Source organism: Dendrobates tinctorius, unplaced genomic scaffold, assembly GCF_039654945.1.
Source record: "Dendrobates tinctorius isolate UK_male_01 unplaced genomic scaffold, ASM3965494v1 ptg000019l, whole genome shotgun sequence".
NCBI lineage: Eukaryota > Metazoa > Chordata > Amphibia > Anura > Dendrobatidae > Dendrobates > Dendrobates tinctorius.
Genome location: NW_027361687.1, coordinates 46,108,292 through 46,133,715, shown reverse-complemented (window position 1 = coordinate 46,133,715; position 25,424 = coordinate 46,108,292). Strand labels below are relative to the sequence as shown.

The 25,424-nt window shown below is 47.1% G+C and overlaps 1 protein-coding gene across 7 annotated transcripts in view; it reads right to left on the bottom strand.

The window, feature by feature from the left end:
• The window catches only part of ARHGEF2 (Rho/Rac guanine nucleotide exchange factor 2), a 151,250-nt gene that overhangs the window by 6,602 nt on the left and 119,224 nt on the right, over window positions 1-25,424 (bottom strand). For all 7 annotated transcript variants that reach the window (XM_073566940.1, XM_073566941.1, XM_073566942.1 and 4 more), the window contains 16 exons: window positions 16,033-16,100; window positions 15,889-15,952; window positions 15,353-15,485; window positions 15,159-15,271; window positions 14,695-14,841; window positions 14,186-14,436; window positions 12,212-12,337; window positions 12,003-12,120; window positions 9,551-9,796; window positions 9,358-9,434; window positions 9,102-9,271; window positions 6,404-6,471; window positions 6,121-6,309; window positions 5,849-5,941; window positions 5,669-5,733; window positions 5,505-5,546 (listed from right to left, as the gene is read on the bottom strand). In XM_073566940.1, the coding sequence (XP_073423041.1) occupies window positions 5,505-5,546; window positions 5,669-5,733; window positions 5,849-5,941; window positions 6,121-6,309; window positions 6,404-6,471; window positions 9,102-9,271; window positions 9,358-9,434; window positions 9,551-9,796; window positions 12,003-12,120; window positions 12,212-12,337; window positions 14,186-14,436; window positions 14,695-14,841; window positions 15,159-15,271; window positions 15,353-15,485; window positions 15,889-15,952; window positions 16,033-16,100 (1,970 nt within the window). The remainder of the gene's footprint in view (window positions 1-5,504; window positions 5,547-5,668; window positions 5,734-5,848; window positions 5,942-6,120; window positions 6,310-6,403; window positions 6,472-9,101; window positions 9,272-9,357; window positions 9,435-9,550; window positions 9,797-12,002; window positions 12,121-12,211; window positions 12,338-14,185; window positions 14,437-14,694; window positions 14,842-15,158; window positions 15,272-15,352; window positions 15,486-15,888; window positions 15,953-16,032; window positions 16,101-25,424) is intronic.

Sequence of the window (25,424 nt, the reverse complement as noted above, 5' to 3'; positions counted from 1 at the left end):
TCGGAACTCTGCACGCATGAGGAGGGATAGAGGATCGGCACTCTGCACGCAGGAGAAGGAGGGATAGAGGATCGGCACTCTGCACGCAGGAGGAGGGATAGAGGATCGGCACTCTGCACGCAGGAGGAGGGATAGAGGATCGGCACTCTGCACGCAGGAGGAGGGATAGAGGATCGGCACTCTGCACGCATGAGGAGGGATAGAGGATCGGCACTCTGCACGCATGAGGAGGGATAGAGGATCGGCACTCTGCACGCATGAGGAGGGATAGAGGATCGGCACTCTGCACGCAGGAGAAGGAGGGATAGAGGATCGGCACTCTGCACGCAGGAGGAGGGATAGAGGATCGGCACTCTGCACGCAGGAGGAGGGATAGAGGATCGGCACTCTGCACGCATGAGGAGGGATAGAGGATCGGCACTCTGCACGCATGAGGAGGGATAGAGGATCGGCACTCTGCACGCATGAGGAGGGATAGAGGATCGGCACTCTGCACGCAGGAGGAGGGATAGAGGATCGGCACTCTGCACGCAGGAGGAGGGATAGAGGATCGGCACTCTGCACGCAGGAGGAGGGATAGAGGATCGGCACTCTGCACGCAGGAGGAGGGATAGAGGATCGGCACTCTGCACGCAGGAGAGGGAGGGATAGAGGATCGGCACTCTGCACGCAGGAGAAGGAGGGATAGAGGATCGGCACTCTGCACGCAGGAGAAGGAGGGATAGAGGATCGGCACTCTGCACGCAGGAGAAGGAGGGATAGAGGATCGGCACTCTGCACGCAGGAGAAGGAGGGATAGAGGATCGGCACTCTGCACGCAGGAGAAGGAGGGATAGAGGATCGGCACTCTGCACGCAGGAGAAGGAGGGATAGAGGATCGGCACTCTGCACGCAGGAGAAGGAGGGATAGAGGATCGGCACTCTGCACGCAGGAGAAGGAGGGATAGAGGATCGGCACTCTGCACGCAGGAGAAGGAGGGATAGAGGATCGGCACTCTGCACGCAGGAGAAGGAGGGATAGAGGATCGGCACTCTGCACGCAGGAGAAGGAGGGATAGAGGATCGGCACTCTGCACGCAGGAGAAGGAGGGATAGAGGATCGGCACTCTGCACGCAGGAGAAGGAGGGATAGAGGATCGGCACTCTGCACGCAGGAGAAGGAGGGATAGAGGATCGGCACTCTGCACGCAGGAGAAGGAGGGATAGAGGATCGGCACTCTGCACGCAGGAGAAGGAGGGATAGAGGATCGGCACTCTGCACGCAGGAGAAGGAGGGATAGAGGATCGGCACTCTGCACGCAGGAGAAGGAGGGATAGAGGATCGGCACTCTGCACGCAGGAGAAGGAGGGATAGAGGATCGGCACTCTGCACGCAGGAGAAGGAGGGATAGAGGATCGGCACTCTGCACGCAGGAGAAGGAGGGATAGAGGATCGGCACTCTGCACGCAGGAGAAGGAGGGATAGAGGATCGGCACTCTGCACGCAGGAGAAGGAGGGATAGAGGATCGGCACTCTGCACGCAGGAGAAGGAGGGATAGAGGATCGGCACTCTGCACGCAGGAGAAGGAGGGATAGAGGATCGGCACTCTGCACGCAGGAGAAGGAGGGATAGAGGATCGGCACTCTGCACGCAGGAGAAGGAGGGATAGAGGATCGGCACTCTGCACGCAGGAGAAGGAGGGATAGAGGATCGGCACTCTGCACGCAGGAGAAGGAGGGATAGAGGATCGGCACTCTGCACGCAGGAGAAGGAGGGATAGAGGATCGGCACTCTGCACGCAGGAGAAGGAGGGATAGAGGATCGGCACTCTGCACGCAGGAGAAGGAGGGATAGAGGATCGGCACTCTGCACGCAGGAGAAGGAGGGATAGAGGATCGGCACTCTGCACGCAGGAGAAGGAGGGATAGAGGATCGGCACTCTGCACGCAGGAGAAGGAGGGATAGAGGATCGGCACTCTGCACGCAGGAGAAGGAGGGATAGAGGATCGGCACTCTGCACGCAGGAGAAGGAGGGATAGAGGATCGGCACTCTGCACGCAGGAGAAGGAGGGATAGAGGATCGGCACTCTGCACGCAGGAGAAGGAGGGATAGAGCATCGGCACTCTGCACGCAGGAGAAGGAGGGATAGAGGATCGGCACTCTGCACGCAGGAGAAGGAGGGATAGAGGATCGGCACTCTGCACGCAGGAGAAGGAGGGATAGAGGATCGGCACTCTGCACGCAGGAGAAGGAGGGATAGAGGATCGGCACTCTGCACGCAGGAGAAGGAGGGATAGAGGATCGGCACTCTGCACGCAGGAGAAGGAGGGATAGAGGATCGGCACTCTGCACGCAGGAGAAGGAGGGATAGAGGATCGGCACTCTGCACGCAGGAGAAGGAGGGATAGAGGATCGGCACTCTGCACGCAGGAGAAGGAGGGATAGAGGATCGGCACTCTGCACGCAGGAGAAGGAGGGATAGAGGATCGGCACTCTGCACGCAGGAGAAGGAGGGATAGAGGATCGGCACTCTGCACGCAGGAGAAGGAGGGATAGAGCATCGGCACTCTGCACGCAGGAGAAGGAGGGATAGAGGATCGGCACTCTGCACGCAGGAGAAGGAGGGATAGAGGATCGGCACTCTGCACGCAGGAGAAGGAAGGATAGAGGATCGGCACTCTGCACGCAGGAGAAGGAGGGATAGAGGATCGGCACTCTGCACGCAGGAGAAGGAGGGATAGAGGATCGGCACTCTGCACGCAGGAGAAGGAGGGATAGAGGATCGGCACTCTGCACGCAGGAGAAGGAGGGAGAGAGGATCGGCACTCTGCACGCAGGAGAAGGAGGGAGAGAGGATCGGCACTCTGCACGCAGGAGAAGGAGGGAGAGAGGATCGGCACTCTGCACGCAGGAGAAGGAGGGAGAGAGGATCGGCACTCTGCACGCAGGAGAAGGAGGGAGAGAGGATCGGCACTCTGCACGCAGGAGAAGGAGGGATAGAGCATCGGCACTCTGCACGCAGGAGAAGGAGGGATAGAGCATCGGCACTCTGCACGCAGGAGAAGGAGGGATAGAGCATCGGCACTCTGCACGCAGGAGAAGGAGGGATAGAGCATCGGCACTCTGCACGCAGGAGAAGGAGGGATAGAGCATCGGCACTCTGCACGCAGGAGAAGGAGGGATAGAGGATCGGCACTCTGCACGCAGGAGAAGGAGGGATAGAGGATCGGCACTCTGCACGCAGGAGAAGGAGGGATAGAGGATCGGCACTCTGCACGCAGGAGAAGGAGGGATAGAGGATCGGCACTCTGCACGCAGGAGAAGGAGGGATAGAGGATCGGCACTCTGCACGCAGGAGAAGGAGGGATAGAGGATCGGCACTCTGCACGCAGGAGAAGGAGGGATAGAGGATCGGCACTCTGCACGCAGGAGAAGGAGGGATAGAGGATCGGCACTCTGCACGCAGGAGAAGGAGGGATAGAGGATCGGCACTCTGCACGCAGGAGAAGGAGGGAGAGAGGATCGGCACTCTGCACGCAGGAGAAGGAGGGAGAGAGGATCGGCACTCTGCACGCAGGAGAAGGAGGGAGAGAGGATCGGCACTCTGCACGCAGGAGAAGGAGGGAGAGAGGATCGGCACTCTGCACGCAGGAGAAGGAGGGAGAGAGGATCGGCACTCTGCACGCAGGAGAAGGAGGGAGAGAGGATCGGCACTCTGCACGCAGGAGAAGGAGGGAGAGAGGATCGGCACTCTGCACGCAGGAGAAAGAGGGAGAGAGGATCGGCACTCTGCACGCAGGAGAAGGAGGGAGAGAGGATCGGCACTCTGCACGCAGGAGAAGGAGGGAGAGAGGATCGGCACTCTGCACGCAGGAGAAGGAGGGAGAGAGGATCGGCACTCTGCACGCAGGAGAAGGAGGGATAGAGGATCGGCACTCTGCACGCAGGAGAAGGAGGGATAGAGCATCGGCACTCTGCACGCAGGAGAAGGAGGGATAGAGCATCGGCACTCTGCACGCAGGAGAAGGAGGGATAGAGCATCGGCACTCTGCACGCAGGAGAAGGAGGGATAGAGCATCGGCACTCTGCACGCAGGAGAAGGAGGGATAGAGCATCGGCACTCTGCACGCAGGAGAAGGAGGGATAGAGCATCGGCACTCTGCACGCAGGAGAAGGAGGGATAGAGCATCGGCACTCTGCACGCAGGAGAAGGAGGGATAGAGGATCGGCACTCTGCACGCAGGAGAAGGAGGGATAGAGGATCGGCACTCTGCACGCAGGAGAAGGAGGGATAGAGGATCGGCACTCTGCACGCAGGAGAAGGAGGGATAGAGGATCGGCACTCTGCACGCAGGAGAAGGAGGGATAGAGGATCGGCACTCTGCACGCAGGAGAAGGAGGGAGAGAGGATCGGCACTCTGCACGCAGGAGAAGGAGGGAGAGAGGATCGGCACTCTGCACGCAGGAGAAGGAGGGAGAGAGGATCGGCACTCTGCACGCAGGAGAAGGAGGGAGAGAGGATCGGCACTCTGCACGCAGGAGAAGGAGGGAGAGAGGATCGGCACTCTGCACGCAGGAGAAGGAGGGATAGAGGATCGGCACTCTGCACGCAGGAGAAGGAGGGATAGAGGATCGGCACTCTGCACGCAGGAGAAGGAGGGATAGAGGATCGGCACTCTGCACGCAGGAGAAGGAGGGATAGAGGATCGGCACTCTGCACGCAGGAGAAGGAGGGATAGAGGATCGGCACTCTGCACGCAGGAGAAGGAGGGATAGGGGATCGGCACTCTGCACGCAGGAGAAGGAGGGATAGGGGATCGGCACTCTGCACGCAGGAGAAGGAGGGATAGGGGATCGGCACTCTGCACGCAGGAGAAGGAGGGATAGAGGATTGGCACTCTGCACGCAGGAGAAGGAGGGATAGAGGATCGGCACTCTGCACGCAAGAGAAGGAGGGATAGAGGATCGGCACTCTGCACGCAGGAGAAGGAGGGATAGAGGATCGGCACTCTGCACGCAGGAGAAGGAGGGATAGAGGATCGGCACTCTGCACGCAGGAGAAGGAGGGATAGAGGATCGGCACTCTGCACGCAGGAGAAGGAGGGATAGAGGATCGGCACTCTGCACGCAGGAGAAGGAGGGATAGAGGATCGGCACTCTGCACGCAGGAGAAGGAGGGATAGAGGATCGGCACTCTGCACGCAGGAGAAGGAGGGATAGAGGATCGGCACTCTGCACGCAGGAGAAGTAGGGATAGAGGATCGACACTTTGCACGCAGGAGAAGGAGGGATAGAGGATCGGCACTCTGCTCTCAGGAGAGGGGGCTAGATGACACTTTGTATAGAGGATCAGCACTTTGTATAAAGGAGAAAAAGGGTTAAAGGATAGATACTCTGTATATAAGAGGAAAGATAAAAGATCACGCTGTATACAGGAAAAGGGATGAAGGGTAAACACTTGGTATACAAGAGGAGGGATGGAAGAATAGAGGCCTGGCACTAAGTACAATACTGATATTTACCTCCTGTGGACTTTTATTCTGCAGCTGATTCCCATTACGATCCTATACGAGAAAAGACAAGACATACAGTAAGGTGTGTGCCAGGCATACATTGAGACATACCGTAACAATGATCTAGAGCAGCTGCTTTCCTAAACATCAATACAAAACGATGGTGGACTTGCCTTCAGATTAATATCTTCATCTTTGTTAGAATCTAGGGATCCGTTCACACTGCTTCTCTCAGTATCTGCAGGTGACAACAACTTCATTATAATAATACTTTATATCTAAGGCATCCAGACACATGCCTAAAATCCTGCAAATGCAGTCTGAGGACCAGCACCACCCCAATGGATACTCACATGCAGTGTCGCTCGTGGACACATGGTTCTGGTCTACTTTAGGAGAGTATTGCTCTGTTCCAATCAAAAGTATCACATCCTTGAGAGCTTCCACTAAAAAGAAAATAACGACTATATCAACAACACCTCACAGCCACACAGTTCACAACAAGCGAAAATTACCGAGGAACATGGGAGAGCCAAGAAGAATCAGCAAAAATATGAACAGGGCACAATCTAACCAGCTAGTATGAGGTCCTAATCAAGGCAATAAGTTCTTCACGTAGCTTTACCTTCTTTAATGGCTTCACTGATGAGTTTCTCTCCTCGGTAGCTGTCTGTTGATTCAGTCCTGAAGAGTTTGCGTGTGTTACCACCCAATGGGGTGTCTTCTCCAGCCTGCAGCTGAAGAACTTTTGAGAATAAGGTCACTTTGTCTTCAAGGATGTCTGCTACTTCTCTGTCCTTCTGCTGTATGACCTCTGCCAGAACACACAAGGTTAATATTCCACTTCTGGACAAAGAATAATCTGCGATGTCACTTAATATGTGTATTGTGATGGAAAATATACGCACCTTTCAATTTTCTTAGTTTTGCTTCCACTTCGGTCTCTATCAATGGAAAGTCCTCCCGTTTGGGACATCTAAAAATTGAGTAAAGTGATACAAAAAGGTGACCATTTATTGGCATCATATTAGAAAAGCAACCAATTTACCCCATGACGACGAGTGTTCCCGTCCCAAATATCCAGATGTTTTTTGTTATTTTTCCTCAAGAGTTTTGCATTCATTATTTCATGGGCTACCAAACTATTTTTTCCTTTTTTTTTTGCGTGACCACGATTGCAGGGTACAAGAGAGGCAGTATAAGAGGCTGAATACTAAAGGGGGTCCAGAAACCAGAAGAAAGGAGCAATTCCAATACGTGTCTATCCTCTAGTACGGGTCCCCAGCTTTCTCTACACCTGACCTTCTCTCGCTACAAGCTTTAATCCCTTCATGACCTTGGGATAATAATTCCAAATGTGATAAAATTGCAAAAAAAAAGTGCAATTCAACAATTGTTTTTTCATTTTTTTTCATCAAACTTGTAGAATTTTTTAAATATATATATATTACTGGTGAAAAAATATCAGAAATTTTTAAGTAAAAATGTTTTTGCTTTTGTCGCCATTTTTCAATACCCGTAACGTTTTCATTTTTCATGATCTGGGGCTGGGTGAGGGCTTATTTTTTGTGCCCTGAGCTGATACTTTTAGGCTATGTACCGTATTTCCACATTTCCGCACTCCGGCCACGGGTAAAACGCATGCGAATTCGCATGCGTTTTCCCACAGAAAACAAGTGTTTTGCAAGCATTTTTCGGTTGCGGAATGCTTGCGCATTCCAAGCGATTAGCATGGCTTGGAATGTGATAGGTAGGATGTTAAAATAATAAAAAAAATAAAAAATATTGTTATTCTCACCTCCGACGGCCCCCGATCTGCTCTGCGGCACTCCCGGTCCCAGTAATGCTTTGCGCGAAGGACCTGAGATGACGTCACACTCGTGAGAGTGCGACGTCATCGCGGTCATTCGCGCAAAGCATTTCTGGGACTGGAAGATGCCGGGAGCATAGTGAGAGGCGCGAAGGACTCCGGGGGCCGCTGGAGGGTTAGTATATCACTATATTTTTATTCTATTTTTTTACAGGATTATGGTACCCAGGGCCTGGAGGACAGTCTCCTCTCCTCCAGGCCCTGGGTACCATCCGCACATGATCCGCACATGATAGCCACATGCGGAAAGTAAGCGGATCAATGCATTCCTATGGGTGCGGAATCGCCGTGATTCCGCAAAAACAATGAGCCTGCTGCGGATTTTACCGTGATGCGATTCCACAGCGGAAAAATCCGCAGCATTAGCACAGCATGTGCGGAATCCCATAGGGTTGCATGGGATGTGTTTTTTTTGGGGTTTTCGCGGCGATTCCGCAGCGTAAAAACACCAAAAAAAACCCCGCAGCGTGTGCACACAGCCTTATTGATATCATTTTGGGGAAGATACAATGTTTTCATTGCCTCTTATTGCAATGTTGTGGCAGCCATAAAAAATGTAATTCTGGAGTTTTGATTTTTTTTGTTACGCCATTTACAGACAAGGATTAATTTATTTTATATTTTGATAAATCAGACATTTCTGAATGCAGCGATACCAAATATGTGCATTTTTACAACTGTTTTAGTTTTACTGGGGCAAAAAGGGGGCAGTCTGAACTGTTGTGTTTTTATATTTTCTTTTCATATTAAATGTTAAAACTTGATGTTCATGTTAAAACTTTTTCTTCTCACTTTTAACTATTTAATAGTTCCCACAGGGGACTTGAAGCTGCAATTGTCCAATCGCCTGTGCTATATATATTAGGGTTTCAGCTCGGTTATATGTAGCAGAAATCACGATCTCCTATGGATGCCGGCCACAGTCCTGTGTTCAAAGGAGAATCATAATGAGAGGCTCGAGAGTCCTCAGCAGATCTTTGGCTGCCAGGTCATCCCATAGTCGCCCTGTGATCATGTGACAGGGGCACCGATGGGTGGGATGAATGACGTGCTTCCACTTGGAGTGTGTTAAATCTTGCTGTCAGTGATTGACAGAGGGACTAACTGGTTAACATATATAACGTAAATAAATGTCAAAGGCTGTGAAGAGGTTAATATGGCAGCCCCATGTGAGAAAAGCGTAATAGGGTCTTATTCAGTTAAAATGGATACAACAAATAAAGGTTATGCTAACCTGATAATGTTGTGTTCACACGCCATTTAAATGGGCATGCAATCCCAGCTGCAGCAGGTCCATGGGTCCAAAGACTGAGCACCAATATGAAGAGAGGAAAAAGTGGAAAATTTCGCAACGTAGGTAGATGGTAACAAATCCAGGTCCACACTAGGCTAATGTGCATTTTTTAAGTTTCGTCTACCCATTTTGCAGTACCATACTTCTTCCTCAGAACGAAAAAAAACACAATAGGATATGTTTTTGTTTGTTCTGAGGAAGAAGTATGGTACTGCAAAATGGGTAGACAAAATTAAAAAAACGCACATTAGCCTAGTGTGGACCTGGATTTGTTACCATCTACCAACAGCACGAAATGTTCCCCTTTTTCCTTTCCACATAGTGCCACGTGATGTCACAGTAAGGACCCGAAGGGTTAAAAGAACAAAAAACAACCTGTATAGATGCCCTACATGTTGGTTTTGGGCGCTCGGAAAAGTCCATAGACTTCACATTAACTTACGCTTTCACGGATTGTGCAATAAGTTTCATCCATGTGTTTCGATCTTCCTTTGAGGCAGCATGAACCTCGTACATCTCAGGAGGCTTGGCGCTGATCAAGAACATTCCTTTTTCCTGGTTGGCAATGTCTCGTACAATCAGGTTTTGCAAGGAGATGATTGGTGACTTGTCCTGATACACAAGAATGTTGGGAGTCAGGTATTCTAGCCTTCCGGCTGGCAAATCTGCTCTTGTCAAAAGTTTACCATAGCTCTTACCAAGGTTGGGAAGCAGTATTTTTGGTCCTTCTCTTGGAGCAGGACGATGACATCAGTCATTAGCAGCATGATAACATCTATAAAATAAGCAAATAATAGATGACCTATCAAAAATCTATCCAGAACATTTATGAACACACTGATGGCGCAACCAATACGCCATCATAGTCACACTAATGATTAATCCAGTCACCTTTGAAACGTCCGGCAACAGTCTTCCACAGCAGGGAACCTTCATGGACCAACTTCCTTCTTAGCAGCTCTTCCTTAGTGAAACAATTGTCCTCGATAAAGGATGTGGATTTGCTGTCCACTTTCTGGTAGATCTCTTGCAGCCGCAGATTCTTTTCGGAATTGTAGACTTCCTGATCGATGGAGCAAATGAGCTCTTTCACACGGGTCAAAGAAGTAGCCAAGTCTTGATACTCCTCCTCATCACCTGGAGAGGTAAAGGATGTAAAAGGACCTACATTTAATAGTCAAAACCATATCAAGGGATATGCAGATTTTCAGTGCCCATGAATGGTGAATTGAAGTCCCCTTATTATGTGACAGCCAAATGCAGAGTTATAAATGAATACATCCACTGATTTGAACAATATAGTTTGTCACCTGAACATAGAAAGTGGTATTATAATAGTTATAAATACATGGAGGGCAGTTTTATATTAGTTCTTGTACGTATTCTAGTATTACCGTACATAGCTTCAGTATTAGAGTAGATATATTCTTGTACATAGGGGCAGTATTATAGTAGTTATATTCTTGTACATAGGGGCAGTATTATAGCAGTTATATTCTTGTACATAGGGGCAGTATTATAGTAGTTATATTCTTGTGCATAGGGGCAGTGTTATAGTAGTTATATTCTTGTACATAGGGACAGTGTTATAGTAGTTATATTCTTGTACATAGGGGCAGTATTATAGCAGTTATATTCTTGTACATAGGGGCAGTATTATAGTAGTTATATTCTTGTGCATAGGGGCAGTGTTATAGTAGTTATATTCTTGTACATATATTCTTGTACATAGGGGGCAGGTATTATAGTAGTTACATTCTTGTACATAGGAGCAGTATTATAGTAGTTATATTCTTGTACATAGGAGGAGTATTATAGTAGTTATATTCTTGTACATAGGAGCAGTATTATAGTAGTTATATTCTTGTATATAGGGAGCAGTATTATAGTAGTTATATTCTTGTATATAGGGAGCAGAATTATAGCAGTTATATTCTTGTACATAGGAGCAGTATTATAGTAGTTATATTCTTGTATATAGGGAGCAGTATTATAGTAGTTATATTCTTGTACATAGGAGCAGTATTATAGTAGTTATATTCTTGTATATAGGGAGCAGAATTATAGTAGTTATATTCTTGTACATAGGAGCAGTATTATAGTAGTTATATTCTTGTACATAGGAGCAGTATTATAGTAGTTATATTCTTGTACATAGGAGCAGTATTAGGCTGAGTTCACACGTGGCATTTTTTTCGCGTTTCCGCGGCGGTTTTAACAGCGCGATTTTGCCGCGAAAAATAAGCATCCCATGCATTCCTATGGGATTCCGCAATGCTGTGCTAATGCTGCGATTTTTACCGCGGCGGAATCGCTTTGCGGTAAAAAACGCAGCATGCTCATTAATTTGCGGAATTGCGGCGATCCCGCACCCATAGGAATGCATTGTTCCGCTTACTTCCCGCATGTGGCTGTGCACACCATGCGGAAAGTAAGCAGAACAATTGCGGATGGTACCCACGGCCCGGAGGAGAGGAGACTGTCCTCCGGGCTTTGGGTACCATATCCCTGTAAAAAATAGAATTTAAAATAAAAAATATTGTTATTCTCACCTTCCGGCGCAGCATTCCCGCCTCTCTCCACGCTCCCAGTAATCCTTTGCGAAAATGCCAGCGATGGCGTCCGTTCTCGCGGTCATTCGCGCGACGTCATCACGAATTACCGCGAGACATCGCGATCCCGCGGGAACGGACGTCATCGCGGGCATTTTCGCAAAGGATTACTGGGAACGGATGCGCGGGACGTCGGAAGGTAAGAATAACACCATTTTTTATTTTTTTTTACATTTTATCTTTTACTACTGATGCTGCATAGGCGGCCTCAGTAGTAAAAAGTTGGTCACACTTGTCAAACACTATGTTTGACGAGTGTGACCAACCTGTCAATCAGTTCTCCAAGTGATGCTACAGATCGCTTGGAAAACGCTAGCATTTTGCAAGCTAAATACGCTTGCAAAATGCTAGTTTTTCCGCGGGAAAATCGCGGGAATGTAAAATGCGATTTTCCCGCGGAATTGAATTCCGGAATTCTCGCGGTAATTTCCGCGAGAGTTCCGGTACGTGTGAACTTAGCCTTATAGTAGTTATATTTTTGTACATAGGAGCAGTATTATAGTAGTTATATTCTTGTACATAGGAGCAGTATTATAGTAGTTATATTCTTGTACATAGGAGCAGTATTATAGTAGTTATATTCTTGTACATAGGGAGCTGTATAACACACAAGTGCTGATGGCAAATGTGCGTCTATTTGGGACAGTTGTCACTGCTCTTCGCCCACTCCTTTCAGCAGCTCACACAGTACATTACTCACTATGATGACAATATGACTCATATCTGCACACCTTTAGAGTTCTGCATAATGCGATCAATGAGGACCGGGTACTTGGTAATTCTTTGGGTGACGAGAAGAATGCACTCTGGCACTCCATGCCTTCGGAGTAGCTGAGATCGAGTCAATTTCTGTAAGGGCAGAAAACACAAATCAGAAATGAAAGAATTTGTGAACCACCCACATTGCTAACGCCAAACACGATTCTTCAGGAGAACTCACTCTCATCAGCTGCTGGAACTTTTTGTCTCTGGAGAACAATTCCTTGTAGAGTTTCACAGCCTTTTGGTGCTGGCTGCAGAATTCAGTGTAAGCTTTTTTCATGTGTTCTGTGTTGGTCCCTGAAAACTGCAGAAGAAATAGGGATAAATATAGACAACCCCAATAATACTGAAGATAACCAACAGATTTCTCATTTATCTAGAGAACTGTTCTTGTCCAGCAGAAAGGAACACTATAGGTAGCCATTGTTAATGCTATACAGTATTGTTTTCTGGGTGGAACAGCAAACAGTTCATTCATTGGGCACATATATGTCAGGGCAGGCTCACCCAAACAAATTACAGTCCTTTCTCTCCTTTACTCAAATAAGAGGTTCAACCCTACCAGTCTTCGTATCACCTCCAGGACAACTCCAGCAGTGTCAAACACCAAACAGAAGTATTCAACTCTGGGCACAGTTCACACTTAACAGACCACAGCTTTCACACCTTACTCTGCAGCTCCAACACACAAGACTGCTCAGCTTTCCTAGCTGACACATGCTGTCTCCATTCAGAGAGAGAACTGGCACATTTCTCTCACAGCTACAGCTCACATTTTGGCTGGTCATTCACCAGCTTCACCACACTCGACTTTTCTTCATTCAGACACACATAGTGAACACAGATCCTGAATCTAAAGCCCCCATCACACATAGCGATCTCGCTAGCGAGATCGCTGCTGAGTCACAAGTTTTGTGACGCAACAGTGATCTCACCAGCGAGATCGCTGTGTGTGACACTTCTCAGCGACCGGCCCCCCTGCCAGGTATCACTAATCGTCCTGAAATGGCCAGGACATTTTTTTGATCGCTGGTCTCCCGCTGGCCAGCATTCATCGCCGCGTGTGACAGGCGGAAGACCAGCGATCAGCAAGCTGCCGCTGGTAACTAAGGTAAACATCGGGTGTCTAAGTGGCGCGCAGCGCTTAGTAACCCAATGTGTACCTTAGTTACCAGCGCGCTGGTGCAGGGAGCTGGTAACCAAGGTACATATTGGGTTTCTAAGCGCAGCGCCCTGCTTAGAAACCCGATGTGTACCTTGGTTACCAGCTCCCTGCACCAGCGCGCTGGTAACTAAGGTACACAGTGGGTAACTAAGCGACGTGCGTCGCTTGTTACCCACATGTTGCTGGTGCTGATCGCTGGTGATCGCCTTTGACTCCCCCCGATCCCGCACCTTTGAGGCATAAATACCTTTTTTAGCTTCTTGTGGATGCATGCAAATCGGCGCGGTCCGGTCCGATGGGCGTGGCTTAGGATTCTCCCCCCCCCCCCCTCTCAGCTTGCTTCACGTAATCTTCGTCTGTGAATACCACAGACACTGTTGGTTTCCGCGCTTGCACAATGTAAAGGCCCCCAGCGCCTGCGCAGTATGCTTTGCCCGACTGTGGGCAAAGCATATAATCGCTACTGCACAAGCACCGGTATTTTCCAGCGCCGTCTATGTCCCGGAAGTGTGTCGTGCATGTGAAGACTTCCGGGGCATAGACGGCGCTGGAAAATACTGGCGCTTGTGCAGTAGCGATTATATGCTTCGCCCACAGTCGGGCAAAGCATACTGCGTAGGTGCCGGGGGCCTTTACATTGTGCAAGCACGGAAACCAACAGTGTCTGTGGTATTCACAGACGAAGATTACGTGAAGCAAGCAGAGGAGGTGGGGGTGGGGGGGAAGATTCATAAGCCACGCCCATCGGACAGGACCACGCCGAATTGCATGCATCCACAAGAAGCTAAAAAAGGTATTTATGCCTCAAAGGTGCGGGATCGAGGGGAGTCAAAGGCCCGACTAGAATCCTTATGGGACGCACAATTTAGTGATATCTTTACATGATATCACTAAATATAGGTGACAGATTCCCTTTAAGTATGTCAGATAGGATAGAACTCCTTGAGGCAAATGTTTAATACATCTACCCACAAGTGTCTACAGCACCTGATTTATGAGGATGTCTCCTAGCTTGTTGATGACGAAGTTCTTGGTACTGCCAGGTTCCAGGGAGTCCTTGCGCCTCTCAAGGAGCTGGATGAGGAAGCGAATATGGATGTCACTGAGTTCATCTACGCATGGGAACATTTTCTGGACCAGAGCAGGATCCATCTGCAGGTCTTCCAGCATTCCTTTACGGAACAGGTAGGTCATAATCTTCAATGTGCGAACATGGTGGAGCTCGGTTTGGATAAGCTCTAGAAAGTAAAGGAGGAGAGGTATCAGAGCAGAGTGGGGCGTTGTGTGCATTTCCGCAAATCGAGAAACATTCTAGTTTTTATTTGGCATCAATATGGTGTTGCCAAAAATTAAAGAAGGTTAAATCCTGTCACCCCGATATCTGGTATTGCACTGAGGGGGAACAGAGCTGGAAAACCATAGAGAGCTTGTGTGGCACTGTTCCTTTCTTCTAATCCCAGCAAAGCCCCCATAATATTGCCAAGTACCCTTCTCACCATATATAACATCCTGCCGCTTCATCACATCCTTCTTGTGCTTTTGTAGATAATTGCTATCCACAGCCGTGCTCCACGAATCTGCCTCAAACTCCTTTTCATCGGTTGCGAAATCGCTCATCAGCTGACTGCAGATAATATCCGCCCCTAAAAAAACGTAATAGAGAGGTGCAAACTTTAAGTCACCTGTCGGGCTTTGTTCTTTACACCTACGTTATGGAAAGTCTCAGGGAAACTTAGCGACAACATGTGTTAATCAAGTAAAAAAATGCAAAGAAACTAAAACAAAAATGCAAAAAAGTAGCCTATAGGTAACAAAAAATGCTAAATTTGGCAAAAAAAAATTAGCAAAATTTCTGCTTGTAACAAGCACCCTAGTACTCAAATGTCCTAACTGGCCCCACACAAATATCGAGCAGACTTGGCCCAGACTAATATTGTAGCGGTGGATGGTGGGCACAGACCTCCTTCATCAATCAGAGACTCCACCGACAGCGTCCTGTTCCTCATGTTCAGGGAGTCTGTGGACTGAGATAGAATCCGGCGTATTCCCAGGGGACTCTCATCGTTCAGATTCCTGAGTAGCACAAAATGAATATAAACATGGCGTCCAGAAAGCAGACATCCGCCGAACTCTCTACTCAAACCATAATCTCACCCTGCAATATTAGTGGTGGAGACGCTTTTGGAGAGAGATAAAGACGGTCGGCCCCGACGTGAACCTAGCAGGGAGTGTCGGAGGCTATCGGAAGGGTAGATGGCAGAGTTGGGTCTCTCCCTTAAAGTACTAGCTGCAAGACAAAAGAGTTGAGAAAACACTTAACAATTAATAAGATTTTTACATACAGCATCATTTCCCTCCTCATGGTGGCAGTGAAGTGCACGTTTTCATTTATATTTGCGGTATAGTTTTCTTGCGCAGGGTGGCAGCACAGGTTTATTACAAAACTCAGAATAGATGCAGATCTTTATCGTGCGCCACAGGCGTAATGAATCCGCCACAATATAGGAGTGAGGAGTTCTTCTGAAGACGGAATCACATCTGATTTTGCAATGTTAACCCCCTCGTTTTCTCAGTTCATTTTTACTGTGCCACGACATCTGATCCTGAGGTCAGGGGTCAATTCTGCTCCTTTTTATTACGTTCTATAACCTGTTGCACCGGTTTTTACAGCCGGCTGTAGTTGTACTCACATTTATTCCTCAGGGACACATTCTGGAGGGCAGAATTGTTCTTCAGGAAGGCGGCTTTCTGCTGCTGTAACCATAAAACAATCACTATTATATGATGGTCACCCCTTAGGCGACTGTCCCCTCTGGATTATAACCCACACGTACCTTCTGTTTCACCTTGGTGCAGCTGGGGAGGGCGTCTTTACAGCGGTTGTGTATCGTAACGTTACACGCTAAGGGAAGAATAGGAGAAGATTGGTTATTTTACATCTAACATATGTTTGTATTTCTGAGCTAATAAACATAGAAAGCCTTGGTGTATGTTTTAGAGATTATGTAAGGGTTAACAAAGACTGTTCTTGGGGGTCAGGAGCTTCTGCTTTCAAGTGGTCCAGTATCACTCTGGCCACTATAATGCTTACAGAAGGGCACATAACACCCCACTGGATGTACAGTAACATGGCGTCAGCGAGGAGGAGACAAGAGGAGGCCGAGACGTAATGACCCCAGAACTAGTGGCAAAATCTGTCGGGAGTGCGCTAGCTGGATTTGACAAGAAGGGGACCACATAGGGGCGCGAGGCCCAGCAACAGACTGTAATTATAAACCATTAGCAGCGAATAAACGAATTTCCTGGTTTTCCCGATGGGGCAGGACAATTAACTCTTCAATGGAGTTGGGACAGAGACGTGGCAGTGGTTATAAGTCCTCTGCCAGCGTACGGTGCCTTGAGGGAGATGACGTATGCCGAAACTGCCGGGCCAGTAACGAGAGGAACGAGGGCAGACAACTCATCTCCTGTAACGTCTCACAAAAGGTCCATTGTGCGGAGGCAGAAACCGACAGATACATTCACCCAAGCTCTTAGCTCAGGGCCACAAACTCTCCATAAAAGTATCTAGTGCGGAGAACAATGCCATGGCGGCCACAACATGGTGCTTGGAATGCTCCGCCATATGGTGTCATGACATAATACTTCTTAGGTTGCAGCCATTCTTTTAGGCCTGGAAAAAAAACGGCCATTGCAAGCCTAGCCCGTCTCATTAAAATGTAGAAACTTCAGTGCATAATGATTGCGGTATTATTAGTGCAGAGTAACTTTATTACTTTAACACTTTATGGTGCTCATATTCCATCATTGAATTACAGCAGAGGTATTATGGATTTTGGCGGTCCTGTACAGTCTTGCCACATGCATTGCTCCTTCAATTTATTTTTATTACAAAACACCTGATAATATTTTTCAATTAAAAATATTGCATAGAAATCTCTCATTATTAACAAGACCGAAAACCATAAGTAAACCCTCACCTCACTCCAATACACACCCTGCGACCACATCCTGTCTCACTACAGGAGCGCACCGCGCATGCCCTCACTGTGTGCAGCAGGAGCTGGCGGCACAATTTATGGGGGCACATTGTAACTGCATGACGGGATTATATACGCAGCTCAGTATCACACATTATAGGATTAGATACACAGCTCAGTATCACACATCATTGGATTAGATACACAGCTCAGTATCACACATCATAGTATTAGATACACCGCTCGGTATCACATCACAGGACTGGGTACAAAGCTCAGTATCACAAATATTATAGGATTAGATACACAGCTCAGTATCACACATTATAGGAATAGATACACAGCTCAGTATCACACATCATAGGATTAGATACACAGCTAAGTATCACACATTACATTATTAAATACACGGCTCAGTAGACAGTATCACACAGAATAGGATAAGATACATGGCTCAGCAGTCAGTATCACACAGGATAGGATTAGATACATGGCTCAGCAGACAGTATCACACAGGATAGGATTAGATACATGGCTCAGCAGACAGTATCACACAGGATAGGATTAGATACACGGCTAAGCAGACAGTATCACACAGGATAGGATTAGATACACAGCTCAGCAGACAGTATCACACAGGATAGGATTAGATACACAGCTCAGCAGACAGTATCACACAGGATAGGATTAGATACGTAGCTCAGCAGTCAGTATCACACAGGATAGGATTAGATACGTAGCTCAGCAGTCAGTATCACACAGGATAGGATTACATACACAGCTCAGCAGACAGTATCACACAGGATAGGATTAGATACGTAGCTCAGCAGTCAGTATCACACAGCATATGATTACATACACAGCTCAGCAGTCAGTATCACACAGGATAGGATTAGATACACGGCTCAGCAGTCAGTATCAAACAGGATAGGATTAGATACACAGCTCAGCAGACAGTATCACACAGGAGATTAGATACATGGCTCAGCAGACAGCATCACACAGGATAGGATTAGATACACGGCTCAGCAGACAGGATTACACAGGATAGGATTAGATACACGGCTCAGCAGACAGTATCACACAGGAGATTAGATACATGGCTCAGCAGACAGCATCACACAGGATAGGATTAGATACACGGCTCAGCAGACAGGATTACACAGCACAGGACTAGATACACGGCTCAGTAGACCATCACTAGATGTGTGGCTATTCCATGATGCCCGTCCTGTATCTGGTGACAACACCTCGTTAATTACAGTGGGCTCTAGACTGTTGCTCATCACTGGTACCGGATCCTTAACATCTTCCTTATACCCAATGCCTCATCTTGGACCCAATCTCAGAATTTATGAAATGTTGTTTATAAGCAATACAATATCTTTTGAGGGGATGAGCGTTCCTCAGTTTCCTCCTACTGGATTTTTGCTGGAGCTTTGTTGCTTCAAGTTATGTTTTAGTAAAACAGCCAAAAAGTCCATAAGATTGTGTGTAGTGTGAGGCCCGGCGCTGGGTCGGACACCATGTTTCCCGCTTGTGCCCTGATGACGACGATTTGTCGGCTCTATTTCTGCTCAGGCACCGGATTATCCCATGTTGGTTTTCGCTCCTGTAGCTCGAGCTCAGTTGGCATCAAAACAATTTTTATACTGCCAAAAACACACCAGCAATGGCAGCAGTATTCACAATCTCACAGATGTGCAATGGAAGAGGAGTGAAAACGGAAAAAATGCAAGAAAAATGGATGAACACAAGGTTTTGGTCTCTGCAAATCCAAAAATATAAACTTGTTAATGTATCTCCATCTAGCAATTCTCCACAAAAGTAGATGTACGTGCAGCGAGCGACAGGTGAGTGACACAACTACATGACCCGGAGCTGGCATGGCGGTCCGCACTGCCGGGAGCACACATGAGCGCAGCTGAGCGTCCACGCAGATGTCTGGGAACACAAGGAAGCTATTAACTGTGATGGCCGCACAGCAGCTGGAAATGAGCATGGGGCACAGTTGGGGACAGCTGCACGGTGAGGAAAGAGATATAGGGGGCTACCAAAATCCCCATAATCACTATAGCCTTGATAAATGCTGAACTAAGAGTGATAAACCTCATGTCATAGATTATATAGAAACACTACTAATATATTACATGACAGGTCCTGAGTTATGTCCTGTATTATACTCCAGAGCTGCACTCACTATTCTGCTGGTGCAGTCACTGTGTACATACATTACTGATCCTGAGTTACATCCTGTATTATACCCCAGAGCTGCACTCACTATTCTGCTGGTGCAGTCACTGTGTACATACATTACATTACTGATCCTGAGTTACATCCTGTATTATACCCCAGAGCTGCACTCACTATTCTGCTGGTGCAGTCACTGTGTACATACATTACATTACTGATCCTGAGTTACATCCTGTATTATACCCCAGAGCTGCACTCACTATTCTACTGGGGCAGTCACTGTGTACATACATTACATTACTGATCCTGAGTTACATCCTGTATTATACTCCAGAGCTGCACTCACTATTCTGCTGGTGCAGTCACTGTGTACATACATTACATTACTGATCCTGTACTGATCCTGAGTTACATCCTGTATTATACTCCAGAGCTGCACTCACTATTCTGCTGGTGCAGTCACTGTGTACATACATTACTGATCCTGAGTTACATCCTGTATTATACTCCAGAGCTGCACTCACTATTCTGCTGGTGCAGTCACTGTGTACACACATTACATTACTGATCCTGAGTTACATCCTATATTATACCACAGAGCTACACTCACTATTCTGCTGGTGCAGTCACTGTGTACATACATAACATTACTGATCCTGTACTGATCCTGAGTTACATCCTGTATTATACTCCAGAGCTGCACTCACTATTCTGCTGGTGCAGTCACTGTGTACATACATTACATTACTGATCCTGTACTGATCCTGAGTTACATCCTGTATTATACTCCAGAGCTGCACTCACTATTCTGCTGGTGCAGTCACTGTGTACATACATTACTGATCCTGAGTTACATCCTGTATTATACTCCAGAGCTGCACTCACTATTCTGCTGGTGCAGTCACTGTGTACATACATTACTGATCCTGAGTTACATCCTGTATTATACCCCAGAGCTGCACTCACTATTCTGCTGGTGCAGTCACTGTGTACATACAGTACATTACATTACTTATCCTGTACTGATCCTGAGTTACATCCTGTATTATACTCCAGAGATGCACTCACTATTCTGCTGGTGCAGCCACTGTGTACATACATTACATTACTGATCCTGAGTTACATCCTGCATTATACTCCAGAGCTGCGCTCACTATTCTGCTGGTGCAGCCACTGTGTACATACATTACATTACTGATCCTGAGTTACATCCTGTATTATACTCCAGAGCTGCACTCACTATTCTGCTGGTGCAGTCACTGTGTACATACATTACATTACTGATCCTGAGTTACATCCTGTATTATACCCCAGAGCTGCACTCACTATTCTGCTGGTGCAGTCACTGTGTACATACATTACATTACTGATCCTGAGTTACATCCTGTATTATACCCCAGAGCTGCACTCACTATGCTGCTGGTGCAGTCACTGTGTACATAGATTACTGATCCTGAGTTACATCCTGTATTATACCCCAGCGCTGCACTCACTATTCTGCTGGTGCAGTCACTGTGTACATACATTACATTACTGATCCTGAATTACATCCTGTATTATACTCCAGAGCTGCACTCACTATTCTGCTGGTGCAGTCACTGTGTACATACATTACATTACTGATCCTGAGTTACATCCTGTATTATACTCCAGAGCTGCACTCACTATTCTGCTGGTGCAGTCACTGTGTACATACATTACTGATCCTGGGTTACATCCTGTATTATACTCCAGAGCTGCACTCACTATTCTGCTGGTGCAGTCACTGTGTACATACATTACATTACTGATCCTGAGTTACATCCTGTATTATACCACAGAGCTGCACTCACTATTCTGCTGGTGCAGTCACTGTACCTACATTACATTACTTATCCTGTACTGATCCTGAGTTACATCCTGTATTATACTCCAGAGCTGCACTCACTATTCTGCTGGTGCAGTCACTGTGTACATACATTACATTACTGATCCTGAGTTACATCCTGTATTATACCCCAGAGCTGCACTCACTATTCTGCTGGTGCAGTCACTGTGTACATACAGTACATTACATTACTTATCCTGTACTGATCCTGAGTTACATCCTGTATTATACTTCCAGAGCTACACTCACTATTCTGCTGGTGCAGTCACTGTGTACATACATTACATTACTGATCCTGAGTTACATCCTGTATTATACTCCAGAGCTGCACTCACTATTCTGCTGGTGCAGTCACTGTGTACATACATTACTGATCCTGAGTTACATCCTGTATTATACTCCAGAGCTGCACTCACTATTCTGCTGGTGCAGTCACTGTGTACATACATTACATTACTGATCCTGAGTTACATCCTGTATTATACCACAGAGCTGCACTCACTATTCTGCTGGTGCAGTCACTGTACCTACATTACATTACTTATCCTGTACTGATCCTGGGTTACATCCTGTATTATACTCCAGAGCTGCACTCACTATTCTGCTGGTGCAGTCACTGTGTACATACATTACATTACTGATCCTGAGTTACATCCTGTATTATACCCCAGAGCTGCACTCACTATTCTGCTGGTGCAGTCACTGCGTACATACAGTACATTACATTACTTATCCTGTACTGATCCTGAGTTACATCCTGTATTATACTCCAGAGATGCACTCACTATTCTGCTGGTGCAGCCACTGTGTACATACATTACATTACTGATCCTGAGTTACATCCTGTATTATACCCCAGAGCAGCACTCACTATTCTGCTGGTGCAGTCACTGTGTACATACATTACATTACTGATCCTGAGTTACATCCTGTATTATACTCCAGAGATGCACTCACTATTCTGCTGGTGCAGCCACTGTGTACATACATTACATTACTGATCCTGAGTTACATCCTGTATTATACCCCAGAGCTGCACTCACTATTCTGCTGGTGCAGTCACTGTGTACATACATTACATTACTGATTCTGAGTTACATCCCGTATTATACCCCAGAGCTGCACTCACTATTCTGCTGGTGCAGACACTGTGTACATACATTACATTACTGATCCTGAGTTACATCCTGTATTATACCCCAGAGCTGCACTCACTATTCTGCTGGTGCAGTCACTGTGTACATACATTACATTACTGATCCTGAGTTACATCCTGTATTATACCCCAGAGCAGCACTCACTATTCTGCTGGTGCAGTCACTGTGTACATACATTACATTACTGATCCTGAGTTACATCCTGTATTATACCCCAGAGCTGCACTCACTATTCTGCTGGTGCAGTCACTGTGTACATACATTACATTACTGATCCTGAGTTACATCCTGTATTATACCCCAGAGCAGCACTCACTATTCTGCTGGTGCAGTCACTGTGTACATACATTACATTACTGATCCTGAGTTACATCCTGTATTATACCCCAGAGCTGCACTCACTATTCTGCTGGTGCAGTCACTGTGTACATACATTACATTACTGATCCTGAGTTACATCCTGTATTATACCCCAGAGCTGCACTCACTATTCTGCTGGTGCAGTCACTGTGTACATACATTACATTACTGATCCTGAGTTACATCCTACCACAGAACTGCACTCACTATTAATATGCTTTTCGTGGGATATTGTGTATTTGGTGGGCCTTGAGTATTTTTTGCTGGAGTTACAGCACTTGGATCTATGGCGGGATTAACTGATGTGAGGAGAGGAGCCGTATGTGGAGCTGCAGTGTGATTAGATGCCACAGCCATAGGTGGCGGTGTAATCTGGAATTAGAAGTCACTCATTTATGAGGTCTAGTTAAGCAGGATAAATAAAGCAGACAGGCGAACCCTCCCCCATCACACTGGGTATTTACCTTGCAGACATTAGATTACAGCTCAGAATGAGGATATGGCCCAGAGACTGAACAGATCAAACACCAGGGAGGGAACCTGTGATAATTGGTAGCTGCAGGGGGGAAGGTCATATTAAGGGGGCCTTTGGGAAGAGGGGGCTGTGTAATTAAGGAGGAGCCGAACAAATGCATTAATCTAAATAGGAAGGAACTACTTTAACCCCTTCATTTCCAACATCCCCAGTACGGCTGATCATTTCTCGAGGGGACACTCCCTCAATGATATATACGCCGGGTCTGACCGCCTTGTTGTTCTCCTGGACTGATTGGTGACATGTTCTGCCATCAAATGGACATTCCTCTCCTGCCCAGACGTCCTCACACCGCCGTCCTGTAGTCTAGATAAGGCATAAGCCCATCAGTCGGCTTATGATTACTGTCCAGCTAACTTTCACATTAACCCTGACCAACATGGTCTTTGGGATCGTTCTTTATCCAAATCTGTGTGCTAGGATTGCAAACCCGTCCTGTACTTCCCACCTATAGTGCGGCTGACGAGATCTGAACCATATTACAGCCGCGAGTCTGCCAGCCATATGCAGCAATAATATATTCCGGGAGGATGGGGAGGGGCGCTTTGTATTCAGACACATTTTTGGAAATGTACTTATGCCACAGAACAGCATGTTCTGAAAAATTCCCACGTTGGCACAGAGTTGACATCCAGCGTCTCTGCATCTGCTACTTAGCGGAGCGAGATTGATGGGAAAAAACACTATATCTTGTAAATAATTTTTAAGAGAGCTGCTCACATTGCCACTATAGGGAAAGTGGGCATAAAAAAATATTTTGACCAAGGGCATGAACCTGAGCTGCACTTGTTTGAAGGTCATGTTGACAATTTCCAAAATCCACATGGCATGTTGGGCTTCTATCCTCCACAAGGGGGAGCTCCCTGCATACAAAGATACATGTTAAGATCATTTCTATCTGCAGCCACTAGGGGGAGTTCCCTGCAAACATAGATACAGATTCTGTCTACAGCCACCATTACAGGAACCTCCCTCCATACAGCAATACATAGCATTCTGTCTGCAGTCACCACTAGGGGGAGCTCCCTGTATACAGAGATACATAATATTCTGTCTGCAGCCACCACTAGGGGGAGCTCCCTGTATAGAGATACATGATAAGATGCTCTCTTCAGTCACCACTAGGGGGAGCTCCCTGTATACAGAGATACATAATAGTCTGTCTGCAGCCACCACTACTGGAAGCTCCCATTATACAGAGATACATAAGAGAGGAACCAAGAAAGGAAAATCCAAATAAATGGTAAGAAAATGACAATAAGGCATAGGTTGGAAAATGAATAAAACACCTTTATTGAAACAATTGGTGAGAAGGTGTCACTAAAAACAGGAAAGAGTACCTAGAGAGACGGAGATTCCGGTATACAAAGATACATAAGATTCTGTCTGCAGCCACCACTAGGGGGAGCTTCCTGTATACAGAGATATAAGATTTTGTCTGCAGCTACCACTGGGGGTAGGCGCTACCAAAATAAAGAAATGCATAATATTCTGTCTGCAGCCACCACTAAAGGTGCAAGCTCCCAATATACAGAGATACAAAACATTCTGTCTGCAGTCACCACTAGGGGGAGCTATCTATATAGAGAGATACAAGATAAGATGCTCTCTGCAGCCACCACTAGGGGGAGCTCCCTGTATACAGAGATACATGATAAGATCCTGTCTGCAGCCACCCCTAGGGGGAGCTCCTTGTATACAGCGATACATAAGATGCTCTCTGCAGCAACCACTAGGGGGAGCTCCCTGTATGCAGAGATACATGAGAAGATCCTGTTTGCAGCCACCACTAGGGGGAGCTCCCTGTATAGAGATACATGAGAAGATGCTCTCTGCAACCACCACTAGGCGGAGCTCCCTCTATACAGAGATATATAAGGTGCTCTGTGCAGCCACCACTAGAAGGAGCTCCCTGTATACAAAGATGCATAATAAGATTCTGCCTGCAGCCACCACTAAGGGGAGCTCTCTGTATACAGAGATATATGATAAGATTCTGTATGAAGCCATCACTAGGGGGAGCGCACTGTATACAAAGATACATGATAAGATGCTCTCTGCAGCCACCACTAGGAGGACCTCCCTGTATACAGAGATACATGATAAGATTCTGTCTGCAGCCACCACTAGGAGG